This window comes from Toxotes jaculatrix, chromosome 5 (genome assembly GCF_017976425.1).
Source record: "Toxotes jaculatrix isolate fToxJac2 chromosome 5, fToxJac2.pri, whole genome shotgun sequence".
NCBI lineage: Eukaryota > Metazoa > Chordata > Actinopteri > Toxotidae > Toxotes > Toxotes jaculatrix.
The window spans coordinates 17,256,292-17,278,329 of record NC_054398.1 but is presented as its reverse complement, the minus strand read 5'-3'; the positions used below and the strand labels follow the sequence as shown (position 1 = coordinate 17,278,329).

Below are 22,038 nucleotides of genomic sequence, written 5' to 3'. Positions count from 1 at the left end.
GTGCCAAAAAAGGTCATATGCATGTGAAACCAGCTGGGGGCAGACATGTACTCTGTAAAGTTTGAGGAGGGGATAGCTGCCTGTTGTGCCAAAAGAGGACAGACGCTCAGACGCTTGGGTTGGAGGCTCGGGTGTGAGTGTCAACTGAGAACTTACACTGTTGCAGTTAACCTTCAAAGACAGCAGCACATTGACACTGGGGTTAGTGGGAGCTTGGAAGACGTTACCCCGATAATCTACATCCTTCAGGACCCATCATCTAAAATCAGGTAGGAGTATTTTGGTCTCAGCGGAAAGAGTTTTTCCATGACACAATAAGTTAAAAATAACTCTCAATATGACCGTAAGGAGATTTTGTATTGCCAGACACTCGCATTCACACTTGGAGTATTTTGTCTTACGGCAAGAAAAGCAAATTCTTATGAGTTTGCTTTTCATACACTTATTTTATATCTATTTTCCTTTTTCCCTTGTTTTTGTGTATTTCTTTGTAAAGAGGGAAGTTCAGTAATACCTAGAATTTAAAGTCACCATCTCTCATGATGCTCTGATTTACAACTCTTCTTAAAATTGAAGAAGACAAAAGTTCAGTTTAGGTTGGGATAAAAACAGACTTTGACTAATTCACTAGATAAATAGTTAAAAGTCAACAGTATATCACTGGAGTGTGAGACGATCAGGTTAAGTTACTTGTAATGGGGGACATATATATCTGTGCTAGATGACATGTGACGCATGTTAAGTATGTTTTCCCCACAACATATTTGATTTCATCAGTGAGCTCTTTCCAGTGCTCTGTTCTACCAACTTTTTGCAAGTTTGAAAAGCACAATAATTTTTTTATGTTTTTCGGTAACAAATAAAACCTTAAAAAGGACTAAATGTTGTCAGAGAAGCTCATATACGTATGTGTGTGTGTATACACACACACATACTGTACTGTAGTTTGAGCTCCACCAAGTAAATTACCTTTTCACACCAAAGGTGGAACTAAAGCAGACTGAAAGAGGAAACTCCTGTGTGTATCTTTACTGCCACAGACTAGTCTCACTCAGATATAGCACTAATAGGCTTTAGCATGCCGTCATGCAAGCATAGTAACAGAAAGTTGTATGATAGTAATCTCAAGAATAGCACAAGAGGAGTGTTGGAGGGTAGGACTTGCTCTCTGAGCATCTTGTATTCATTCTCTCAGGGGAATTTAAACTGTGCAATCTCATCTTTTACAGAAGTTTTTAATTTTGCGATGTTTGTATATCAACTTTCAGTATACTAACATATTAGTTTTATGATTTCAGAATGGAAGCTCGAGGTGAAAAAACTCACACCTGTGGGACAATTTGTCTGAAATATCTACTTTTTCTTTTCAATATTCTTTTCTGGGTAAGTTGACAAGGAAACCAAGATTTTATGACAACACAGAATTTAAAACAAAACCCTCTGTTCAGGGCTCTGTTGGATACCCTGATAAGTATTAATACCATTAGTTGTAGGGTAGTGTAAAGTGTAACATGGAGCATTAATTTTATGCTGTGTTTCAGATACACCAGATATTAATGAAGACTTGTTTTATGACACTGAAACACTACTCAACCTACACAGCATATACAGTTTCTCACTCTTACAAACAGTAGCAAACTTATTCCTCACATTTATTCTATAAAAATAAGTCTATTATGCAACATTAAGCCCCATATAGTTCTTTTAAACTATATTTGTAGTAACGTTTAGTGTTAATAATTTTTTGAATAGTTACAATAGTTAATGTGAAGCCAAGAAAAAAAAATACTCCATACAATTTGTACTTCAGAGATAATCCAATGCCTTATTTACATCAGAACATCTACTGACTTTAAATATTTTTATTTTTATTTTCTTAACTTTCACTTCCTTTATGTTCTAAGGATAGACTGTATCAGTTCTTGTATAAGCGACTCATTTCTCGTGGTGCATTTCCACGAAGTATCCACTCAGATATGAAACTGTGATTTATGTGCATCAGATAAAAAATAGAAAAGAAAGTCTCGTGAAAGAAAAAGGCGTTGCCTTCTTTGCATGATTGTCACATTTTAGCTGCTGATTTATAACTGCTAAAAAAGATGTGGCACATTCTTGACAGCAGCTTGTGGTTCGAATTGAGCTGATAACGGTGCGTTCTTTCAGCTGGCAGGAGGAGCTGTACTGGCTGTGGGAGTGTGGACTCTGGTGGAAAAGAGCGACTACATCAGTTTACTGAACTCCAGCTTTTACTCAGCCTCAGCTTACATCCTGATAGCTGCTGGGGTCATTGTGATAATGACTGGGATAATCGGATGCTGTGCCACTCTGAAGGAGATGAAGAGTCTTTTGATTGTGGTGAGGTGGATCAGTTACACAAAATACGGCAGAGAAATGTTTTATTAAAACCTTGGTTGTTTTATTTAACTCCCTCCAGGCAAAGTCTCAACCCCATTTGTTCATATGGAATCAGAAACCAATGAAAGACACTTTTAGATTCCTGTTTATACACACACAACCTCGTCTGGGTCAATGTGAAAGTTAATCCTTGGTGACCTTCTGTCTGTCTTTCCTCTGCCTGTATTCAGTACAGCTCATTATGTCAGACGGGCATGACTGTCACAAATAACAGACAAAGTCACGCAGAGTGTGTCTTTAAGAGTTTAGATTTAGAGTGCGGCTCATGCCAGAGGAATGAGGGGCATCACAAGCGGCTGCTTGGACCAAAGAGGGTGTGAGAGAGACAGACAGACGCAGTGAGAGGATATAATAATGAAGCTAAACTGCACAGGCTCTGTGACATTATGTCTGTTTCCATATTTGCCACAACCTTCGTAATGAATAACTTCCTTTACCGCAGTTAAATAAGTTATTCTCTAGAGCATAATTTCTATTCTATTTTTTGAGTCATGCATAGATAGTTTCAGTGCTGATGATATTTAAAATGGCATTTAATGTCATATTTCTGCATAGAAATGTCCTGAAACACCATCTGACCATCTTTTCAACTGAAGTTTATTCACAGCTTTGTTCATGTTTATTTCCTGTCTCTTTTCTACAGTATTTAATCTTGTTGCTCTGTATTTTCCTGCTGGAAATCATTGCTGGTGTGCTGGCCTACATAAACTACCAAGAGGTAAAGTGTTTCCACTTTGCAATTGTATTTTTTTCATATTATTGTTTGTTACCTTCTGCTTACTATAAGTCACACAGCAATTACAAATCCAACATTTCTTTTCTTTCTTGTATTCTGGGTGAATTTTTGTCATTCCACCATCTGTATATGTGATTTCAAACCTTCAAACCTTTCCTTTCTCTCCATCATGTTAAATTGCTTTTACCACCCATGAGATGCTTCATTTGCTGGACTCTCTGTTGTGAAATCTTCTCTGCATGCCTCTCTGCGCATGTTCTTCATTTGTCCTGTTTTTCCATCCTTCTCACACCTGTCTTTCTTCCCCCTTTTTCTTGCTCCAGTGTTTCCCTTTCTGCTACCAGGTAATCTGCTGCCACCTGTTTCCATTTTATATCAACCTGTTTCTCTAACATGTTGATATATGATGGTTGATTTTCACTGTTTGCACTTTGTCAGTCAAGAAACAAAACAATTTATATTTGCAAATCAATTTAAAGCATGCTCATGAGACAGGGAGTTTGGTGTGAGGATCTATGCTCATATATTTTGAGTTATTTGTGGGCATTGCGCAGGTACAGTGGAATGTTACAGGGGATGAAAAAAACTTGACGAGGGGCTATTTTTAATGATGGTGACATTTTTTTTCCTGAGCAGTCATTGAAGAGCTTCTCTTGTCTCACAGCTGGATGACGAGCTCAGACAGAACCTGAAGGTGACCATGCAGCAGAAATACCAGCAGCCGGGGGAGGAGAGCGTCACGCAGGCTGTGGACAAGCTTCAGCAGGAGGTGTGGAAGTGATACTGCATGGTTGAATCACAGCACCACCACATCCCTGACTTACATTTCAAGTGTCAGTTTGATCAGAGAATTTGAAATAGCCGCACCTTTAGCCTGCTTGTGAATACACTTCATGGCTAATCACCATAGTCTCATCTTCTTCCCTTCCTGTGGTTCTCCCTCTCAGTTTAAGTGTTGTGGCAGTAACAATTTCTCAGACTGGAGAGACAGTGTGTGGATCCAGGCTGCAGATAATACACGGCTCGTTCCTGATAGCTGCTGTAAAACTCCCAGTGATCTCTGCGGCCACAGGGACCATCCCTCCAACATCTACAAAGTGGAGGTGGGTAAAGTTGCTTATTTGGCTCTTGCGAAGTGTTTAATTGTGGCAAAATTTTAATTTCCTTTCCCCATTCTCATGCTCTCAGGGAGGCTGCATCCTGAAATTAGAGGATTTCATCCTGAGTCAGTTGTATATTCTCGGTGCAGTGAGCATTGGGATTGCATTTCTCCAGGTAAAACACGAGCCACTTAACAAAATTAATATGAACATTTCTTTTAATGGTGTGCAAAATACCAGCAGCTGAACTATAAACAAGGTTTGTTTCTGTGTTCAGTGTGTAACTAACAAGTTCCTCATGTCTTTTTATCTTTCAGCTAGTGGGAATGATGTTTACTTGCTGCCTGTATCAAAACTTGAAAGAAGATCCATACTGATTTCTTAAAAATCACTTAATGTCTCACATCGTGAACTGTAAAATGTTTGATTAAAAATTTCAACACCCCAAATTATTTGCACAGCTCTGGATGCTGTGAAGTTATCACTTCAAGTTATGACATGAAGTTTTTCAGAATACAAACACTAGAGATACTCTGATGCTGCTGGACAGCACTGTTCTCTTTCTGCTAATTCTAATGCATGCTTTCAGCATTTCCAGTTTATTTTAACGCTAATGGTGTGTGGATGAACTGAAAGTTTTTTTTTCATTTTAGTTTAAATTTCAAAGTATTTTATGTTGCAAACAGTGTTGGTCTTATTGTTTATTTTTTATGTATTTCACATTGTTTACCAAAGTCATAATTTAAAAAATCAACAGTAAAAAAATCATCGTTTGTTTGTTGGAATGCAAATAAAAATACTTGCCACTCATTATTCTCTCTGGGGTTCATAGATCATATTTTCCTTTGCATTTTGACACTGAACTTTTATTCTGAAATCCGTTGAGCGGATGTTGTTGTCACCTGACAGCTGTTGTCACCTGACAGGACTTCTTCCTGTATTTTTTTTTTTTTCTTGAATGATTTCACTCAGTTACCTCTTTATTCTTTTCAAAGAAGCCAAAAATATTTAATGTGGAGGGAACACAAAGATTAATGAAATGTCTGCAAAGCCAACTTGTCTGATAGTGGCGAGCGCGTCTCCTCAAGGTGGGTGGATTAACTTCTAACAGCTGATGTATCATAGCTGTTCATTGTGCACGACAAATTGTGTATCAGTCAGAGCCTAGTTGTTCTCAGTTTAATCATATGTTTAGGTTTAGCTGTCTTAACAGTAAGTAGCTGTGTTTTCTGTGGCAGATGTGCAATGAGCTTCCTGATTATCATCCTATAAACGGATGTGTTTGTTCTTTCAGGAGTGTCCGCGAAGTCTTTCCATCAGTCCTTCAGTCTCTGTACCTCAGCGTTTAATCTCCAGACAGCCACACCTGGGGTAAGACTATATATTTCTTACCAAAAGATAAAAAAAAAAAGATAGTAAAAAGCCGGTAACTTTTCCAAAAGCCGCTTTCATCATCTTGAAATGTCTGTGATCTTATGAGTGTCTGCAGTCCCTCTCTTAAAGCAAAAAGCCCCCATTGAAATTAAAACGCTATCGTGTATCATGTTCTGTTTGGTCAAAATTCAACAACAAATTGAAGAGACTACCAGTAACATACAGGCAAGAAAGAAAGATCCTCTCCAGACATGGGTACCACGTTCTCCATGAATTAATTACAGCTTAATGAATTAATTACAGCTTATAAAGCCTTATCAGTAAGTGGTACCCAGACATGTTTTAAGACATATAAAAATATGTTGCTTTGAATAATAATTTGTCTGCTGCTTGGTTCTGTTTTCCCAGAAAGAAAAACATTCACTCATTCAAATGATTTTATTCATTTATTAATGGTTGATAAATTATTTACTAATGCTTTACAGATTGGTTAAAGGGCATTAATAAGGGCAGTTTTAGGGTTGCCAGGTTGTGGAAAATCCTCATCCAGCTTGACACTTTGTTAGCACTTAATTTCATTAAGGAGACCCCTCAAAGCCATCAAGTATACCGTTGTAAATGTTAGGAAGTCATTAATAAAGGGTTGTGGTTTCTCGGTTTGTAATCAGCCATTAGCAAGTCACCTATAAATGACAATAAATCATTAAGGTTTCTGCAACCCTCTTCTAAGTCCGTTGTTATAAATATTAATAAGCTGTTTGTAAGAGGAGCTTGGTTCAGATGTACTGCAGCTCTTTTATGGAATGTGACTGGTCAAACTTTCAACAACTTGGCAACCCAAAAGTTGTTCTTATTAATGGCTTATAACATTAGTTAGTGATTCATTAAAGACATTAATTACAGCTTATAAAACCTTTTTAAATTATGCAGTTATCAGTAAGTGGTACCCAGACATGTTTTAATAAAAATATGTTGCTTTGAATAATAATTTGTCTGCTGTTTTGTTTTTCCCAGAAAAAATTCCTCCAGTTAAAATTCTTTTATTACTGTTATTCCTTCTCCCTCATTGAAAAATCCATCATCTATGAGTATTTAAAAATGTTTTCTGGACACTGGATACAACATGTCTTCTACTTCACTGTAAAGTTCTCTGTCTCTGCAGGGGAAGCCAATAGACTTTGTTGGAGTTGATGAAAGCACTGCCAGATGGGTGCAGGACTTCAATGTGAAACCTTACGCAACACCGGCCAAACTTGAATCAATAGATGGTGAGAATAATCATTTCATAGCCACTTGGCTGTTTTCATTCCTGCTGCTGCTGCTGTTAGTTGGAGTCTGCTCAGTCATGTCACAACAACCTTTTCCAGGTGCCCGATACCAGGCGCTGCTCCTCCCTGACTGCCCTGGAGCGCTGAATGACCTGGCACACAGCGGCTCTCTGCACCGCATCCTCAAACATTTCATCTCTCACCAAAGTGAGTGCGAGGCTCATATTAAAAGCAGTCAGTATGTAATCTGTTTATTCGCTGCAGAGATTTGAATACAGGTTGTTGTTTTTTTTTGTCTATGTGTGCAGAGCCTGTTTGTGCAGTGGGGCAAGGAGTGTCAGCTCTGTGTTGTGCCACTGAGGGACAGAGCTGGATCTTCAGTGGCTACAGTTTAACGGGGGTCAGTCTTCCACAAGTAAACATGAAGGCAATATACCCAAATATATCGGTGTTTTATGTAATTAATAACAGAAAGTGTTTTTGTGAATAGCCATCAGTGTTTGAACTGGTGCGGAGGCCTGACTTTGCCAACCTGCCCTTGATTGTGGAAGACTTTGTGAAAGACAGTGGAGGGTCATACACAGGTGAGCTGACCTGCATTAACACAGATACTAAATTAGCAGAGTAAAATACTTAATCAGCATTTTACTTACTAAACTAAACCCTGCTCTTGTTTATCTCTGTGTTTTCCAGCAAGTCAAGAAGATGCTGTGCATGTAGTCATAGACAGACACCTGGTAACTGGTCAGAATATGCAGTCGACCTCACTTGCTGTAAATAATCTAATCCTGTTGTGTAGTGCCAAGTAAAGATAGACAAGTTTGAATCAGGAGCGCTCAAAATCAACAGCTTGATTGTTTCACTTTTATGTTCATGTAATTAAACAAACATTCATCTCAGATAAATATTAGAAGATGTTGGGTCAGAACAGATTTTTGGCAACACTGTAAATACAACTTCATTACTTGTCCATGTTGTTATTATAAATCTAATAAAAGTCACACAATAAAATTTCTTGATTTGAAGATTAATACATCTTCACAGCAAGCAAAGCTGCATCCAAGAGCAGAAATCTTTGAAGGCAAAACGAACTGAACAGATGTCTGTGGCATGTGAACTCTGAAGGCCTCTGAACATGAATATATCCCTTCATTTAAACTTTATACGTACTGATGATCATGCACCTTCTGTTGCTGAATGGAGATGTGTTACTGCACTCTGAATGAACTGTACAAGTCGATTTATTTTCACAATGGAGTTGATGAACGGTAATAAAACAGAAGTACCTATTGGGTGCTGCTTGTAGCTTCTAAATCAACAAATCCCAGTTTCATTCATGTCGATAAGATTTCTCTTACACTTTCAAGACCCTCAAACAGGTTGAGTATTAACTAAACCCAGTCAATGGCTAATTTCAGAGTTCATTTCAGTTTCTCAGAGAGAAAAAGAAAAATGATACGTGCATTCAGCACCTGCATGTTTGGTGCACCAGAAAAAAAAAAAGTTCATGTTGATGCTGATGATCCCGTCTTCACGAACAAGTCCAACTCTCATAGGAGATCGTAGAAGTAATCCAGTCCTTGTCCCAGTTCCCATAATGAAATTCCTGTTCCAAGTTCAGTGGCTAAAGAGATTCTCATGTACATTGACTGTAAAATAATTAAAATAATGTTATTCTCCACATTACTGTAAACGTAAAGCGGCACCTAATCTTAATTATTTATATATTATTTATGTTGCAGCTGTGCTTACTGACAAACTAACTTAAAATGTAAAGAGCTTTACCTTCAATGATGGATAGTACACCACATGTTTAGCTGCATTGTTCCTGAAATGAAAGAGTAGGTACAGATTGAACTATGCTGTTGGAAGCAAATATTTGTTGATTCAAAGTATTATACTGTTATTACCTCTTATAACTGAAATAATGTTCTGCAGAATATTCATCCCAGAGAAGTTTGGGCCTGTGTTCTCGCAAAATCTCAATGTACCTACAGAAAATGAAAGATAATTGGGTTAGTGCCTGACCACCTACTGACCTCTCACAGCTTCTTACAATTACACTGGGGATGTGGAGTTAGAAGCAAGCTTACTAGACTTTTGTAGCCCGTTACTCATCTCTGACTGAAGCTAACACCTCAACGCTAGATTAGCTGCCTGAATACCTGACTGAACTGTGGTGAGGTCAAGCTGCATTGTAGGTCATGCTAGGTTTTGACAAGGAAGAACAAAGCGTACAATAACATGGCGATATCTCTAATTCTGCAGCATTAATTTTGATCCTTTTGAAAAAAAAAACAAAAAACATTCTTCATGTATCCAAAAATGTTATAGGAGTGCAGATCAGTGGAGAACACTACATTTTGCAGAGTGAAATATATAAAACTTTATTTGTTAAAATGTAAAAACTATTCCTACACTGCATTATCTTACCTTCCTCCTAGGACTGGCTCTGTTCCCTGGCTTCCAAAATCAAGGCCATACAAATTGAGTCCCAGCAGGATCTTTTGCCTCCACTGAGTGTTGGGTGCAAGTTGGAGAACACAGTCTCTTACCCAGGGCAGGGGAGAGCTCGGGCCTGGTCTATTACAAAAAACAGAAAACAGAAAAAATAACTGTAATATTATCTGTATTAGTGTTGCAAATCTTCTTGTAGCCGTCAGTCACTCTAATCACGTCACAACCTAAAGCATCTCCAATTCAGCCTCAAGAATTATACATCATTTGTTCCTGTTCACTCACCTGGCACCGCTGGAGTAGTCATATGTCATGAGGCTGAATCCATCAACTACCGGAGCCAACTGTTCAAACTCCTCCCTGCCAAACATACCCTGCTGCCCCGTGCTGATTGAGATGGAAAAGAATTTTTAAAAAAATGTAATGACAAGTCACCACCAATTTCTTTCTTTTTTTTCTTTAGAATTTATAGTTTTTTGAAAGTAAACTAATTTAATTCACCTTGTTACAGCAGGTGGAATGACAAGAATGCAGTCTAATCTTTTAGCCTTCAAAGTCTCACATATGTGTTTCACCAAATGCACCAGCTCCCTGGATGGAGAAGAATGCACGTTTTATTAATATGATTTCATTTCAAAGACGTCCGCAGTAGAATACAGGTTTGGCAATAGAATAACTCACTCACTTTCTTTTGTTACCGCCCAGCTGGCTCCACAGCTCCAAGGTGAAGCCATCAAAACCTTCGGTCTGCAGGGTGGCAGCTCCATTAGACAAACTGCACAAACACTGTACACTGTTGCAAGAGAGTTAAAGCTAAACACAACACTTTATTACCTTTGCGACATCCACCAGCTCACTTGCAAGCTCTTCTATCTCATCTTCGCTCCCCAGAACGCTCATGTAGTCCTGGTAAGACCAGCCATCAAATAACAGCCGAGGCACTGAGAGAATAGAAAATGGATTATTTAAATGATGAAATAATGGAGTCTGATCTGAAACCACTTGCACTGATCTACGTTGTACTGATCTGTGTTGACTTGTGGGCAAAAGGGAAGACATCTACTCACCCATCCTGACTTTTTTGTTAGACTTGCGAACAGCTTTGACCCATCCTGGAAAGACACAAAAACCCCTTCACTTTACGCACATTAGTATTTGTGCTGACAGACTAAAGACTAGAGCAGTCCTTCCTATTTGACAGTCAGCGATGTGGGTCATGGTCTACCTGGGTCATGGTCGTGGAGACCCGTAACATCAAAGGTTTCAGGTCCTCGTCGGCGGAGCTGAAGCCACACTGGAGACACTGAGGTCAGTTTGGAGCCAAACATTTTGCAAACATCATAGCCGTGGGAATTCCACTGCAGGGTGGGAGAATAAGATGTAATTCAGATACTGTCAAAACATACATGTAAAACATTAGGGGATAATTTATAATTTTTCAAGTCCATTTTAAAATAACACTCACATGCCAATAAACATGTTGAAGGAGTAATTGATGCTTTTATTATTCGGCTCCAGTCATCTCCAATGTAAAAAACGGTGACAGTAGGTATCTTCCAAAGTTTAAGGCTGCAACTAATGATTATTTTCATTGTTGATTAATTCTGGTCTGTCACAATATACCAGAGCTGAAGGTGATGTGTTTAAATAGCTTGTTTTGTCTGGTGGCCAGTCCACAACCCACTGATGTTAAAAAAAGTACTACATTTATACAGCGAAGAACCTGGAATCAGCCGATGAGGTTAAATGATGAAATGATTGAATGCTCAAAGATCAAAAGAGCTGCAGAATCATTTTCGGGAAATCGATTTATCAACTAGTAGTTTAAGCTCTACCAAAGTTACAGTCTTTATAGTATGAGATTACCTCTTTACTAAAAAAAAACAAAAAAAAAAACAAACCACACAACACAGATTTTGCAATAAAAAAGACTTTGGAAGATGCCCAAGTCTTTTGGCTAACTCAGACTCATGAAGCCTTGTAAACTTTTGAAGGCATTTTTGCAGGAACAGGAACTACTGTGTCCAACTCTTTCAATGCACATTAAGACCATGTGAGTATTGTATTAAAACAGACCTGAAAAAATCCGAACCTCTGCTTTGATTCTGTGGTAATTGTGCTGCCAAATGGTGAACTGCAGCAAGGTGACTGGATTTCAGACTTACAGGTGTAACATATCCCAGCACTGGTCCTTGAAATGTTTTCTTGATATGAGCACAATGTCTCTTTTCCTCTTTCACTATGTCTTTCCAGTGCGGGTCTGACACAACAAGGCCTCTCTCCAACACTGATAACTCAGCTGGAGATGTCTAAACAGTGGGACCAAAGAGAAAAAAATCACATTTCAGTCACAGATATCAAGTGACAGGTGAGGAGAAGGGCATCTGTCTGAAACTGGAAAATCCAGGTGAATACAGTGACATGCCAGGAAACCAGAGGAGGACCTGACAGCACACACAGCTCACACCCACGTCAAGGCAAATACCTGAAGTTACTCACCTCAGCCTCAGCTTTATGCGACTTCTTTGCATCAGTTTTTGAAAGTGTGGCACTGACCAACCAGGTGCATGAGATGGCGTGCAGCAGGACTAACGTCGTTCTCATTTCCAAAAACGCAGTGCAAAAGAGTCGTGAAGCAGTTAAATAAAAAAAATGGGTTAGCTCAGGTCTGCAGGTTTGCAGCGTAAGTGTTTCCTTCCTGACTGAGATCCGGCAGATTAAGAACCAGCATATTCTCCCGCGGCCTGAAATCACACAGAACAACGAGCCAAAATGGCCCGGTCCATACTGATGAAACTTGTTACCTGAATTTATGATAAACAACTTGGCTTTGACTGTCGAGCGGCTGCTGCCAGTTTGATTGACAACTTAGCTCAACGTGTTTCTGGGCTGAACGACGCTTGGTAACTTCCGCGTTGTGTGTTTTTCAAAATAAAAGTCGTGCATGCACCCTGCTAGCAGTGTTGCCAGATTGGGTGGTTTTACCCCCAACGATTTGGGACCTGTTGTAATAGTTGGGGAAACCTTTTTTTTTTAACCATTGGTGTGATTTCTACCTACAAAAAGTTCGACTATATTCCAGATGTATCCAAACTGTAAGGCAGGTCCCAGGAGCGCCTGATTTCTGCAATTTGCATGTAAAATTGGAGTCATAACTGAGTCCTATTTGAACACACCAACATGGTAAGAAATATCTCATTTTGTGTTTATACTCATACTGGGTGGGCAAAAAATCCTCCTGAATTAAAATTAAAATTTGGCTACCTTTACGACGTTTGGTGGTATCCAGGCTCGGATTTGGCTTCTCTTTGTCAGTCAAATCTGGCAACAGCCTGCGAGTGAGACGAGAAGTCATCTGAGCAGGTAGGTGGCAGTGTGGTTCACATGTTGTCGGACCAGCACACTCAAAGAAGACGAAATGAGTCAAACAAACCCACTGACAACTGAAAACATGATCAGGAGCCTTCCAAGGTATCCCGTATGATCAGCTAACATTAGCTGTTCGCTCTTCTGCTCTTTCGGTGTCTTTTCAGACATCTAACGTTAATGGGTGAGTGTCATTTCAGCTTGCTTACTGCGGATAAACAGGTTGAGAACAGTGTGGTTAGCGAACTAACATGTTAGCATTTATGGACATGAGGAGGCTGTCTTGTATGTTGTAGCTACATGGTCGAAGTAAAGCAAATTTAGATCACTCTATTTGTGCTACAAATAAGTGAAATCGTGTAAAAATCAACATTTGCATCTAACATTTAGTGAATGTGGAAGTACAAAGTATAACATTCAAAAGGAACACGTAAAAACACTTATTAAGTAGAACCTCTTCTGGTTTGTCTGTTATCTGAAGCTTAAGTGAGGTGGTACTGACTTGCACTTGGAACTGTGCTTTAACACTGATGATCATTTGGTCTTTTTAGTGAGTGATGGCAGTTGAACAGTTTGTGTCAAAGACTCTCGAGCTTCTGCAGGAGGAGAGGGAAGCTGAAATAGAGGAGACCAGGTAAGTAATGTCCAGACTGTGAAACTAAACTGACAGCAGTTTTGTTCTTCAATTCCAAGTTGGGGAGACTTCAGTGACAACTATAATACTAAGTCAAATTCATAAAGAGAGGTTAAAAATAAAGCAACAGAGGCAGGGTTGTTGTGAGTTTTAGTCCCTGGTATTGGTCGAGCTCCAAAAGCACCTACACTTCCCATAATGCCACTCGATATCTGCCAGAGAAATGCCCATGTCAGACTTGACAAAAGCTCCCCCAGAGCCATAGAAATTTTATATCTTTCTACAGAGTAGTTGCCAGGTTGACAGGTATACCAACATTGATGTGGATTTGGTGGTTTTACTGGGAAATGTTTTTTTTTTATTTATTTTTTTGTGGAAATATACTATAAAATTACAGTCACATTTTGTGCCTTCAGGATATGGCAGGAGAACATCTCTCCCAAGGATCTTCAAAATAAAGGTGTTTGCCTGCTGAAACTACAGATAGCAAGTCAGTCCACAGGCTTGTATGGGCGCACAGTCGTTGTCCTAGAGCCAAGAAAGCATCTTGGTTTCTCATCTCTACCAAGCAACAGCTTTGGACCTGGTGAGATGTAAAAATGAAACATTTGATCTGTGTTTTTTTTTCTCACTTTGATTTCATATTTTGCTCAATGTGGTGTCAATGCCTTTTGTTACAGGTGATATAGTTGGCTTGTATGACACTGGTGGATGCTCCACAGCCTCTCAGATCGGCACAGGGATTGTGACAAAGGTCAGCCAAGGTTCTGTAAGTGTGGCCTTTGACGATTCAAAGGACGGGCTCAGTTTGGATACAGACGCTCTTTACAGCCTTTTAAAGTTGGCAAATGACATCACCTATAAACGAATGAAAAAGTGAGTCTCAGTTCTCACTGTTAAGTCTTTACTGAGCATGTGCATATAAATGTGAGCAGAGAAGCCTTGAAATGGCTAATGTGTACTGTGTGTTTTTGCGCTTGCAGTGCCTTGAATGCATTAAATGGATACAGCAATGGACCAGCAGCCAATCTGATCAATGTTCTTTTTGGAGACACAAAACCTTCTTCTCAATCACAGCCAAGTAAGTGTTATTTTACAACTAAAATGTTTACAATAATAATACAATAAACCTTTCAAATCAATGAGACTAATTCTGGCTATGTTTCTTTTATGTTCCATCAGATGAAGTGAACTTTGTTAACTTGAACCTGGATGATTCACAAAGAGAGGCCGTGTCCTTTGCTTTGTCTCAGAGAGAACTGGCTGTGATTCATGGACCTCCAGGCACTGGGAAAACCACCACAGTGGTGGAGATAATCCTGCAAGCAGTCAAACAAGGCCAAAAGGTGCAGAAAGTTGGATTTATTAGTACACATCTATCTCCATTGATTATTTTTGTTATATTTGTGTATCTTTGTCACTGATCACTGCAGCCAGTCTAAATCATAGACTGTATAAAACATGGACGTAGCACCTGTGATGTCACCCATTGGTTTCGGGGAGTCAGGCTGTAAATATATTATTTTAGGCTGTAAAGTTGGCTATTTTAACATGGGGGTCAATGGAGAATTGCTCACTTCTGGAGCCAGCCCCCAGCGGCAGCCGAGGAACTGCAGCTTTTTGAACACGGAAGTTATCCTCACTGCTGAAACCTACAACTCCCCCCTTGGTCTAAACAGGATTATTTTTACTTAATTTTAATCTCGTCTTTGTGCAGGTTCTGTGCTGTGCCCCATCTAATGTGGCTGTGGATAATTTAGTGGAGAGGTTAGCCCAGTGCAAGGCCAAGGTCCTGAGGCTGGGTCACCCTGCCAGACTGCTGGAGTCCATTCAGAGACATTCACTGGATGCCATCCTCGCTCAGAGTGACAACGCAAACATCATCACTGACATCCGTAAAGACATCGATAAAGCCTTTGTAAGTAATATATTAAAATGTGCTCCTACTGGTGTTTGTGATGCAATGAATGATTTGTAATTATTTATTTATTTTCAAGATGGGAATGAAGAAGACTCATGAAAAAGGAGAACGGGTGAATTTCAGAAGAGAAATAGGGGAGCTGAGGAAAGAGCTGAAAACCAGGGAAGCAACCGCCATCGCCCAGATCCTGAAAAGCGCTGATGTTGTGTTATCAACCAACTCAGGTCAGTAAAGGCCTTGAGTAAAGAAAATGTGATTCAGTTGTAGCAGTAATGATGAAAGGCAATCAGAGAGCACTTGTCTGTGTCTGTAGGTGCTTGTGATGATGGCCCTCTGAAGTTCCTGCCAGCAGAGCATTTTGATTGGGTGGTGATAGACGAGTGTGCTCAGGCCCTGGAGAGCAGCTGCTGGATCACCCTGCTTAGAGCACGCAAATGCATTCTGGCTGGAGACTACAAGCAGTTACCACCTACTATCAAATCACAAATGTAAAAAAACATTTCCTGTTTTTTATGCATTTATAACAACATTCAAGATTTAATATGTATTACTATCTGCAGCTAAAACATTTCCCTTAATAAATGGTTTTAACTATGAAGCATTTATTCTGTAAATGTAATGTAAGTGTAACCTGTAAGAGTATAAAAGTTGTTATTTGTTAAGAGTTTAGCTGGGTGTCGTTTGATCAGATTCGAATGACAGTACTGGCAACATTAGCAAACAACCTCACATCTGAAATAATCAAAACTGTTAGAGGGCCACAACTAATGATTATTTTCATTACTGCTGAATTTATTAGTTGCTGAATTGTTTTGTCTATAATATGGTGAAAATGGTGTAAAATGTCCTTTCCCAGATCCCAAAGTAGCATCTTCAGATCATTTTTCTCTGACCAACAGTCCAGAACCCAAAGATTGTCTTCTTGCTATCATTTGTGATAAAGAAAAGCAGGAAATCCTTACATTTGATAAATCAGTTCGACTTTTTTTGACATTTTTGCTTGCAATTGTATGAAACCATGAATTGATCAAAAAGTACATACGGGTTGTAGTATTTTTAAAAAAAGCTCGTTACACAAGATTTATTGTTTTTTTTATTGTTTTTATGCTTCTCACAGCGCTGCATCGAAAGGCTTGTCTCTCAGTCTTATGGAGAGACTTATCCAGATGTATGGGGACTCAGTGGTCCGTATGCTGACAGTTCAGTACCGCATGAACAGTGCCATCATGGAGTGGGCTTCCAAAGAGATGTACCAGGGAAGGTTGACTGCTCACAGTTCTGTGGAGAGACATCTATTAAAGTGAGAATCAGCTAAATTATGCGAAATGTCTCACTTTTATATTTCAGTGAAAGATCACGCATAAAAAATATTAATAAATATTAAATTAAGGGTTTAATTTGCTATCATTAATCCACACAGAGATCTACCAGGAGTCACCTGCGTTGAAGAGACCAGCACACCACTTCTTCTGATTGACACTGCAGGCTCTGGTCTGAGTGAAATGGAGGTCACAGATGAGCAGTCAAAAGGCAATCAAGGTTAGTCATCATTTTTATTTGTAAAAATAAAACAAGATTTGGTCTGTTTGAGCTGTATGGGATCTAACTGTGTGTGTGTGTGTGCGTATTGTATCCTCAGGTGAAGTAGACATTGTTGAACTGCACATAAAGGTCTTGACTGAAGCTGGGGTTAAAGCTAAAGACATAGCTGTTATTGCCCCGTACAATTTACAAGTAAGTCACATATTTGAGAAACTGTATCTCAGAATATATGTGAACTCAGCTTCCACTACTGTGCTGTCATAGCAATAATGCAAAACTTTATTTTCTGCATTACTTAAAAAATCCACACTAAAATCCCTCAAAAAACATTATTCAACTATTTTATGTCAAAATAAGAGCTTCAAAATAATTTTTCTGTACATGAGCTGTTAGCTTCTCGTGATCTGCTGCTTCCAGTACCCTTAACCAAACAAACTCTGAGCCCAACATCATTTAATGTCTCAGTGCCCTGTAAATTACCACTTGTGGCTGCAGAGGCCACTGTTGCAGCTGCTCAGTTAAAATTACATAGTCTTACTTTAAACTAAAAACAGTCATGTCTCAAATGGTTTATTTGGTTTTTATGTTTTTTTTTCCCTATAAAGGTCGATCTTCTGCGTCAGAAATTGTCTACAAGGCATCCGGAGCTAGAGATAAAGTCAGTGGATGGATTTCAGGGCAGAGAGAAAGAAGCAGTGGTGTTGTCTTTAGTTCGATCCAACAGAAAAGGTAAAATTTGTTTTGTTTTTGCTGTGAAGTTGTATCTGTTTCCCCCACATCTTGAACCTTAGCAGAATCAGTTTATATACATTTGAGCATATTTGTTCATTTTTATTCTAGGTGAAGTTGGCTTCCTGGCAGAGGACAGAAGGATAAATGTGGCTGTTACACGTGCGAGACGCCACATCGCCGTGGTGTGCGACACACAGACTGTCCAGAATCATGCTTTCTTGAAGTCCCTGATTTATCACATGATTGAGTTTGGTGAGGTCAGAACAGCTTTTGAGTACATCCAAGATATCGTGCCACAGAACTACACCCGTGACCACAAAGACACCAAGGCTAATACATCTGCCAGCAGGAAACAGAGGGTCAAAGACCAGACTCCCGGCAAGGCAAAGCAAGGGCAGAAGAAATCCACCAATAGCAGCAGTAAGGAAAATACTGATGGTTCAGAGAAACACACAAAATCCTGCTCATCAACACAGACAGAGGAAGAACAGAACAAGAATAGATACACTGAGATCAGAGAGCAGGTGGAGAACTTTCTGAAGGACTTAAATCAGAGTGAACTACAATTCCCATCATCCTTTAATTCTCATGACCGCCTGCTGGTCCACCAGATTGCTGAGGAGCTGGGCCTCAAGCATGAGAGTAAAGGTGAGGGGAAAGACAGGTGTGTCAGTGTGTCCAGGCCAGTGTCAGCACCAGATGAGGAGCCGGCAGAAGAAGAAGAAGAAGAAGCAGCCCGGGAAGAGGAAACATTCACAAATCCCCAAAGTGAGCTGCAGTGTCAACCTCCATTAGATCTGAAAAGTTTACATTTGGAGCGAATGAAGAGGGAGCAACAGAAAAGAGAGGAAAACACTAAACAGAAAAAACAGCAGAACAACATTCCTCCAGCTCAGACCCAATCATCCAAGAAGGCAAAAGGTTTGCAGCAGAAACATCTTATTTTTAAGAGTTTCCTTACACGTCTGGCACGTGAAACCTTTGTCTAGTGTCTCTATAACGAGCCAACTCTGTCATTTCTCTCTCAGGAAAAAACCGAATGAAGGCAGGCGCCTGCAACATTGCTGCCGCCGCTGCCCCCGACGATGACTTTGACACACTTATCAATGCTGTCATGAAGGCTGACAGCGTGTGTAGTTTTGTCAAGTGTAAAGCATCTGTGCTAACCCTTGGACAGCTTTGCCTCTTTTGCAACAGACAATACTGTCTCAGTCATCATATACCGGAGGTAAGACAGGAACAAGTTTTTAGTAGGCTATGTATTTGGGATTTATCAGATGTGGTAATGTAGTTGCTACTGAAAAAATATGAATTATGCCAGGGAAATATTTTAAAAGCCTGTTTACTGATATTTTGTCCACAAATCTAATCGTGTTGTAAACCCTTTTCAGGTTCACGGCTGTGGAGATAAAGCCAAGTCTCATGCTCGGATGAGGATTAGCAAAGAAGGCGTTCTGTACGCCGGCAGCGGGAAGAAAGACAAGTCCATGGATCCCAATAAGAAAGCTTATCTGCAAAGAAAACTGGACTCTAAACTGAAAGACATGGCATCACAGAGGAAACCAAGAAACAAAGAAAAGGACACTTAATGTCACCAAATCAATGCTAGAATATAATAGAACTTAAGACTTTTGTTTTGAACAAGATTAAGAAATTAAAATATTTGTAAGCTTGTTTAATCGAAGAGTTTGCTGCTTAATTTCATGTGTGAATCATGGATTAATTAATATCCATACTGTGTACCTTGTGGTGATTTCTGTTAAAACACGCTGCTAATATGAAACAGTCTTCTCTTTACCTCTAGAGAGATGGGTCTTCTGTGTGAGAGTCTATTCTACATTCACTGTTATGGTCAGAGGACAGATTTTCAGTGGGTTGGAGATTTTCCCTTCCTCATACAGCCCAGGGGAGAAGTAGGGGAAAATCCTCTCAATAAATCTGTCTTTGAATGTGTGTATTGTTGTCAAATCATCAGCGTTGATGAACACTACCTTTCCTTTTGTCACTGTCCAGTTCTACAGTAATCTTCTCAGGCTTCTGCTTCAGTGCAAGCTTGGTGCGAGGCGAGGTCTGAGCCCGGTAAGAATCTCCATTGCACAGGCCAATCACCCAGAAACCCTCAGTGGGGTTGAGGAAGACAGCACTCTTCCTTTTGATGGACTCTCTGGCCACTCCGATGTACCAGTCTTTGGCCCAATTCTACGGTCCAGCTGTGCTTTCCAGATGTGAAGCCAGTTGCATTTTGAGGTGAAGCCACATGCAGCTGGTACAGCTTTCAGGGTTGTCAGGTAGGAGTTGCTCACTGCTGTATTGCACACAGGTTAGTTCTTCAGAGAACTTTAAGTTGAACTGGGCTGTGTTCGGATCCAGAGTGATGGGAGCTGAGTGCGTAAATGAAGTTCATTAGACACTTGATCCTGAAACATGTTGAAATGATTACAGTGATTGACGATTGTCTAATGGAGACATGGATTTAGAGCTAAATATTAGCAGATGGTAGGTTGTGCATACCTTTTCTTTGCTTGTAGTCCTGTTAGCTGAAGAAATAAAGTGAAGAAATTTTATTAATGAAGTGTTGGCTTGAAGAAATTAGCAGCATAGTTATGTGCACATCACATGTAGGTGCATGGCTACTGGAAATCTGGATAAATTTATTACGGCCTGAGCATGAAAACTCGTGCAAAGCCCTATTGGTATTGGAAAGATTGTTATTATTGGGGCCCAAGCACAAAATTCGTGCAAAGCCCTATTGTAACTGAAGGAATTATTTATATTTTTTATTCTTCTCTTTTATTTTTCTTTCACCGATTTGCTGGCTAATTTGACCCCTGAACATGCGCAAAAACGTGCCAAACTTTGCCTAAAATTGTCCCCCGACGAAAATTTTTGTTTGACACTGTCCGTGCGACCTGGCGTGGCCAAACAGCTCTGCAGCGCCCTATTATTAATATTCACTGTAAGACCTACGGACTTGAAAATCGGTACACAGATGCATCGGTTCATTTTTTTCTTTCATTAACTCCTCGTAGGGAAATCATCTGATGGAGCTGAAATCTTGTCATGTTGCTCTTAAGACACTGTATTGTCCAAAAGTTATCAAAAGCTTTTCTCTACATTTTTTGATATGTGAAAATGAGGATTTTGTTTTTTTCCCACTTATCATCCATTCTGGCTAATATTCCGCCTTGAAACCTATAATGCCCTACAAGTCTTGCCACAGGGCACCGTTTTAGCACAATTGGGCGCGGCCAAACGGCTCTACAGCGCCCCCTAGAGTGTGAAAATATTCACCGTAAGACCTATGGACTTGAAATTTGGTACACAGATGCATCACGTCAAGGCGAGAAAAAAAGTTTCTTGGAGGAAAATTCTGCGATGTACAGGAAGTCTGCCATTTTGGAAAAACTGCGCCATTTTGCATTTCGCACTCACCGTACTGTGACAAACTCCTCCTAGGGGAATTGTCCAAATGCGCTAAATTTTGGCCAGATTGCTCATAAGGCATTAGGGACAAAAAATTATCAAAAGTTTTAGTGTGGCTTACACGGTCTGCCCGTGGCGCTGCCACGAATTTGACCCTTTGCCAACACACAGGAAATGGATGTATTTGTGCCTGTATCTCCCACATACTTCATCCAATGTGGATCAAACTTTACAGTCAGGATGACCTTCAGGCTCTCAGCTCATTTGTATGCTCATATGATGATACACTCATAGTGCCCCCTGCTGGGAGGGGGCCATGTCTTTTCTGTTGCTGTATACTGCTCTGCTTCTCTGGGGAGAAGAGCAGGAGAGAGGAGAGGACATAGGAGGACTCTACTGCTTGGCTGCGGTGGCTGTGACTCCCGCAGGTCGCAAGGGGTGCAAGGGCCCGCCCATTGTTGCTTGCAACTTTAATTATTATCATTAGGGCCCGAGCACGAAATTCGTGCGAAGCCCTATTGTAACTGAAGGGATTATTATTATTCTCCTCTTTTATTTTTCTTCCGCTGCTTTGTTGGCTAATTTGACCCCCTGAACGTGCTCAAAAAGTCACCAAACTTTGCCCAAAATTGTCCCCCGATGAAAATTCTTGTTTGACACTGTCTGTGCAACCGGGCGCGGCCAAACAGCTTTGCAGCGCCCCCTAGAGTGTGAAAATATTCACCGTAAGACCTATGGACTTGAAAATCAGTACACAGATGCATCACGTCGAGACAAGAAAAAAAGCCTCTTGGAGAAAAATCTGAACTGATTTATATGCTTGTTTGATGATACACTCATAGCACCCCCTGCTGGGAGGGGCCCATGTCTTTTCTGTTGCTGTATACTGCTGTGCTTCTCTGGGGAGAAGAGTAGGAGAGAGGAGAGGACATAATCTGATACATTTGAAATGTTTTGTCATGGTTCAGATAACATTGATAAGTAAAAGTTATCAAAAGCTTTCATCAGAATTACACGGTGTGGGTGGGGCAGCACCACAAAGTTGACCCTTCGCCAAAACAGAAAATGGA

The 22,038-nt window shown here is 40.0% G+C and overlaps 4 protein-coding genes across 6 annotated transcripts; 3 read left to right on the top strand and 1 right to left on the bottom strand.

Moving 5' to 3' along the window:
* The first annotated feature begins 127 nt into the window (after window positions 1–127).
* cd151 (CD151 molecule) lies at window positions 128–5,062 on the top strand. 2 transcript variants are annotated; one of them, XM_041038392.1, is made up of 9 exons: window positions 128–269; window positions 1,299–1,383; window positions 2,164–2,355; window positions 3,059–3,133; window positions 3,475–3,495; window positions 3,816–3,920; window positions 4,099–4,254; window positions 4,340–4,426; window positions 4,569–5,062. In XM_041038392.1, the coding sequence occupies exons 2-9, from the start codon at window positions 1,300–1,302 to the stop codon at window positions 4,626–4,628; spliced, it is 780 nt and encodes a 259-aa protein (XP_040894326.1). In that variant the 5' UTR covers window positions 128–269; window position 1,299; the 3' UTR covers window positions 4,629–5,062. The 2 variants fall into 2 exon arrangements, with proteins under 2 accessions (XP_040894326.1, XP_040894327.1); XM_041038393.1 differs by lacking the exon at window positions 3,475–3,495.
* Window positions 5,063–5,197: 135 nt separating this feature from the next.
* gatd1 (glutamine amidotransferase like class 1 domain containing 1) lies at window positions 5,198–7,727 on the top strand. Its single transcript, XM_041039227.1, has 7 exons — window positions 5,198–5,339; window positions 5,546–5,622; window positions 6,788–6,893; window positions 6,993–7,100; window positions 7,202–7,293; window positions 7,384–7,477; window positions 7,587–7,727. The coding sequence occupies exons 1-7, from the start codon at window positions 5,291–5,293 to the stop codon at window positions 7,700–7,702; spliced, it is 642 nt and encodes a 213-aa protein (XP_040895161.1). The 5' UTR covers window positions 5,198–5,290; the 3' UTR covers window positions 7,703–7,727.
* A 465-nt stretch (window positions 7,728–8,192) lies between these two features.
* Window positions 8,193–12,247, bottom strand: chid1 (chitinase domain containing 1). The gene is made up of 12 exons (XM_041039226.1): window positions 11,850–12,247; window positions 11,516–11,659; window positions 10,576–10,708; window positions 10,418–10,462; window positions 10,185–10,291; window positions 10,036–10,097; window positions 9,852–9,941; window positions 9,636–9,737; window positions 9,327–9,476; window positions 8,804–8,884; window positions 8,679–8,721; window positions 8,193–8,542 (listed from the first exon to the last, which is right to left on the bottom strand). The coding sequence occupies exons 1-12, from the start codon at window positions 11,952–11,954 to the stop codon at window positions 8,444–8,446; spliced, it is 1,161 nt and encodes a 386-aa protein (XP_040895160.1). The 5' UTR covers window positions 11,955–12,247; the 3' UTR covers window positions 8,193–8,443.
* Window positions 12,248–12,764: 517 nt separating this feature from the next.
* ighmbp2 (immunoglobulin mu DNA binding protein 2) lies at window positions 12,765–19,684 on the top strand. Of its 2 annotated transcripts, none has more exons than XM_041039327.1 (16): window positions 12,765–12,900; window positions 13,268–13,350; window positions 13,767–13,936; window positions 14,031–14,226; window positions 14,334–14,431; window positions 14,533–14,696; window positions 15,068–15,268; window positions 15,348–15,495; window positions 15,585–15,759; window positions 16,389–16,571; window positions 16,692–16,810; window positions 16,911–17,005; window positions 17,419–17,542; window positions 17,654–18,466; window positions 18,574–18,773; window positions 18,937–19,683. In XM_041039327.1, the coding sequence occupies exons 2-16, from the start codon at window positions 13,274–13,276 to the stop codon at window positions 19,132–19,134; spliced, it is 2,961 nt and encodes a 986-aa protein (XP_040895261.1). In that variant the 5' UTR covers window positions 12,765–12,900; window positions 13,268–13,273; the 3' UTR covers window positions 19,135–19,683. The 2 variants fall into 2 exon arrangements, with proteins under 2 accessions (XP_040895261.1, XP_040895262.1); XM_041039328.1 differs by having other exon boundaries at window positions 12,773–12,821; window positions 18,937–19,684.
* The last annotated feature ends 2,354 nt before the right edge of the window (window positions 19,685–22,038 follow it).

Coding starts and splice junctions, on each gene's coding strand:
- cd151 (XM_041038392.1), top strand. CDS start 1,300: ATGGAAGCTCGAGGTGAAAAAACTCACACCTGTGGGACAATTTGTCTG. Junction 3,134..3,474: donor CCTACATAAACTACCAAGAG/GTAAAGTGTTTC, acceptor TTCTTGCTCCAG/TGTTTCCCTTTCTGCTACCA. Junction 3,496..3,815: donor GTTTCCCTTTCTGCTACCAG/GTAATCTGCTGC, acceptor CTTGTCTCACAG/CTGGATGACGAGCTCAGACA.
- gatd1 (XM_041039227.1), top strand. CDS start 5,291: ATGTCTGCAAAGCCAACTTGTCTGATAGTGGCGAGCGCGTCTCCTCAA. Junction 6,894..6,992: donor CAAACTTGAATCAATAGATG/GTGAGAATAATC, acceptor AACCTTTTCCAG/GTGCCCGATACCAGGCGCTG. Junction 7,101..7,201: donor ACATTTCATCTCTCACCAAA/GTGAGTGCGAGG, acceptor CTATGTGTGCAG/AGCCTGTTTGTGCAGTGGGG.
- chid1 (XM_041039226.1), bottom strand. CDS start 11,954: ATGAGAACGACGTTAGTCCTGCTGCACGCCATCTCATGCACCTGGTTG. Junction 10,463..10,575: donor TCTCCACGACCATGACCCAG/GTAGACCATGAC, acceptor GTGTCTTTCCAG/GATGGGTCAAAGCTGTTCGC. Junction 8,722..8,803: donor CATTATTTCAGTTATAAGAG/GTAATAACAGTA, acceptor CTTTCATTTCAG/GAACAATGCAGCTAAACATG.
- ighmbp2 (XM_041039328.1), top strand. CDS start 13,274: ATGGCAGTTGAACAGTTTGTGTCAAAGACTCTCGAGCTTCTGCAGGAG. Junction 17,006..17,418: donor TTGCCCCGTACAATTTACAA/GTAAGTCACATA, acceptor TTCCCTATAAAG/GTCGATCTTCTGCGTCAGAA. Junction 18,467..18,573: donor ATCATCCAAGAAGGCAAAAG/GTTTGCAGCAGA, acceptor TTTCTCTCTCAG/GAAAAAACCGAATGAAGGCA.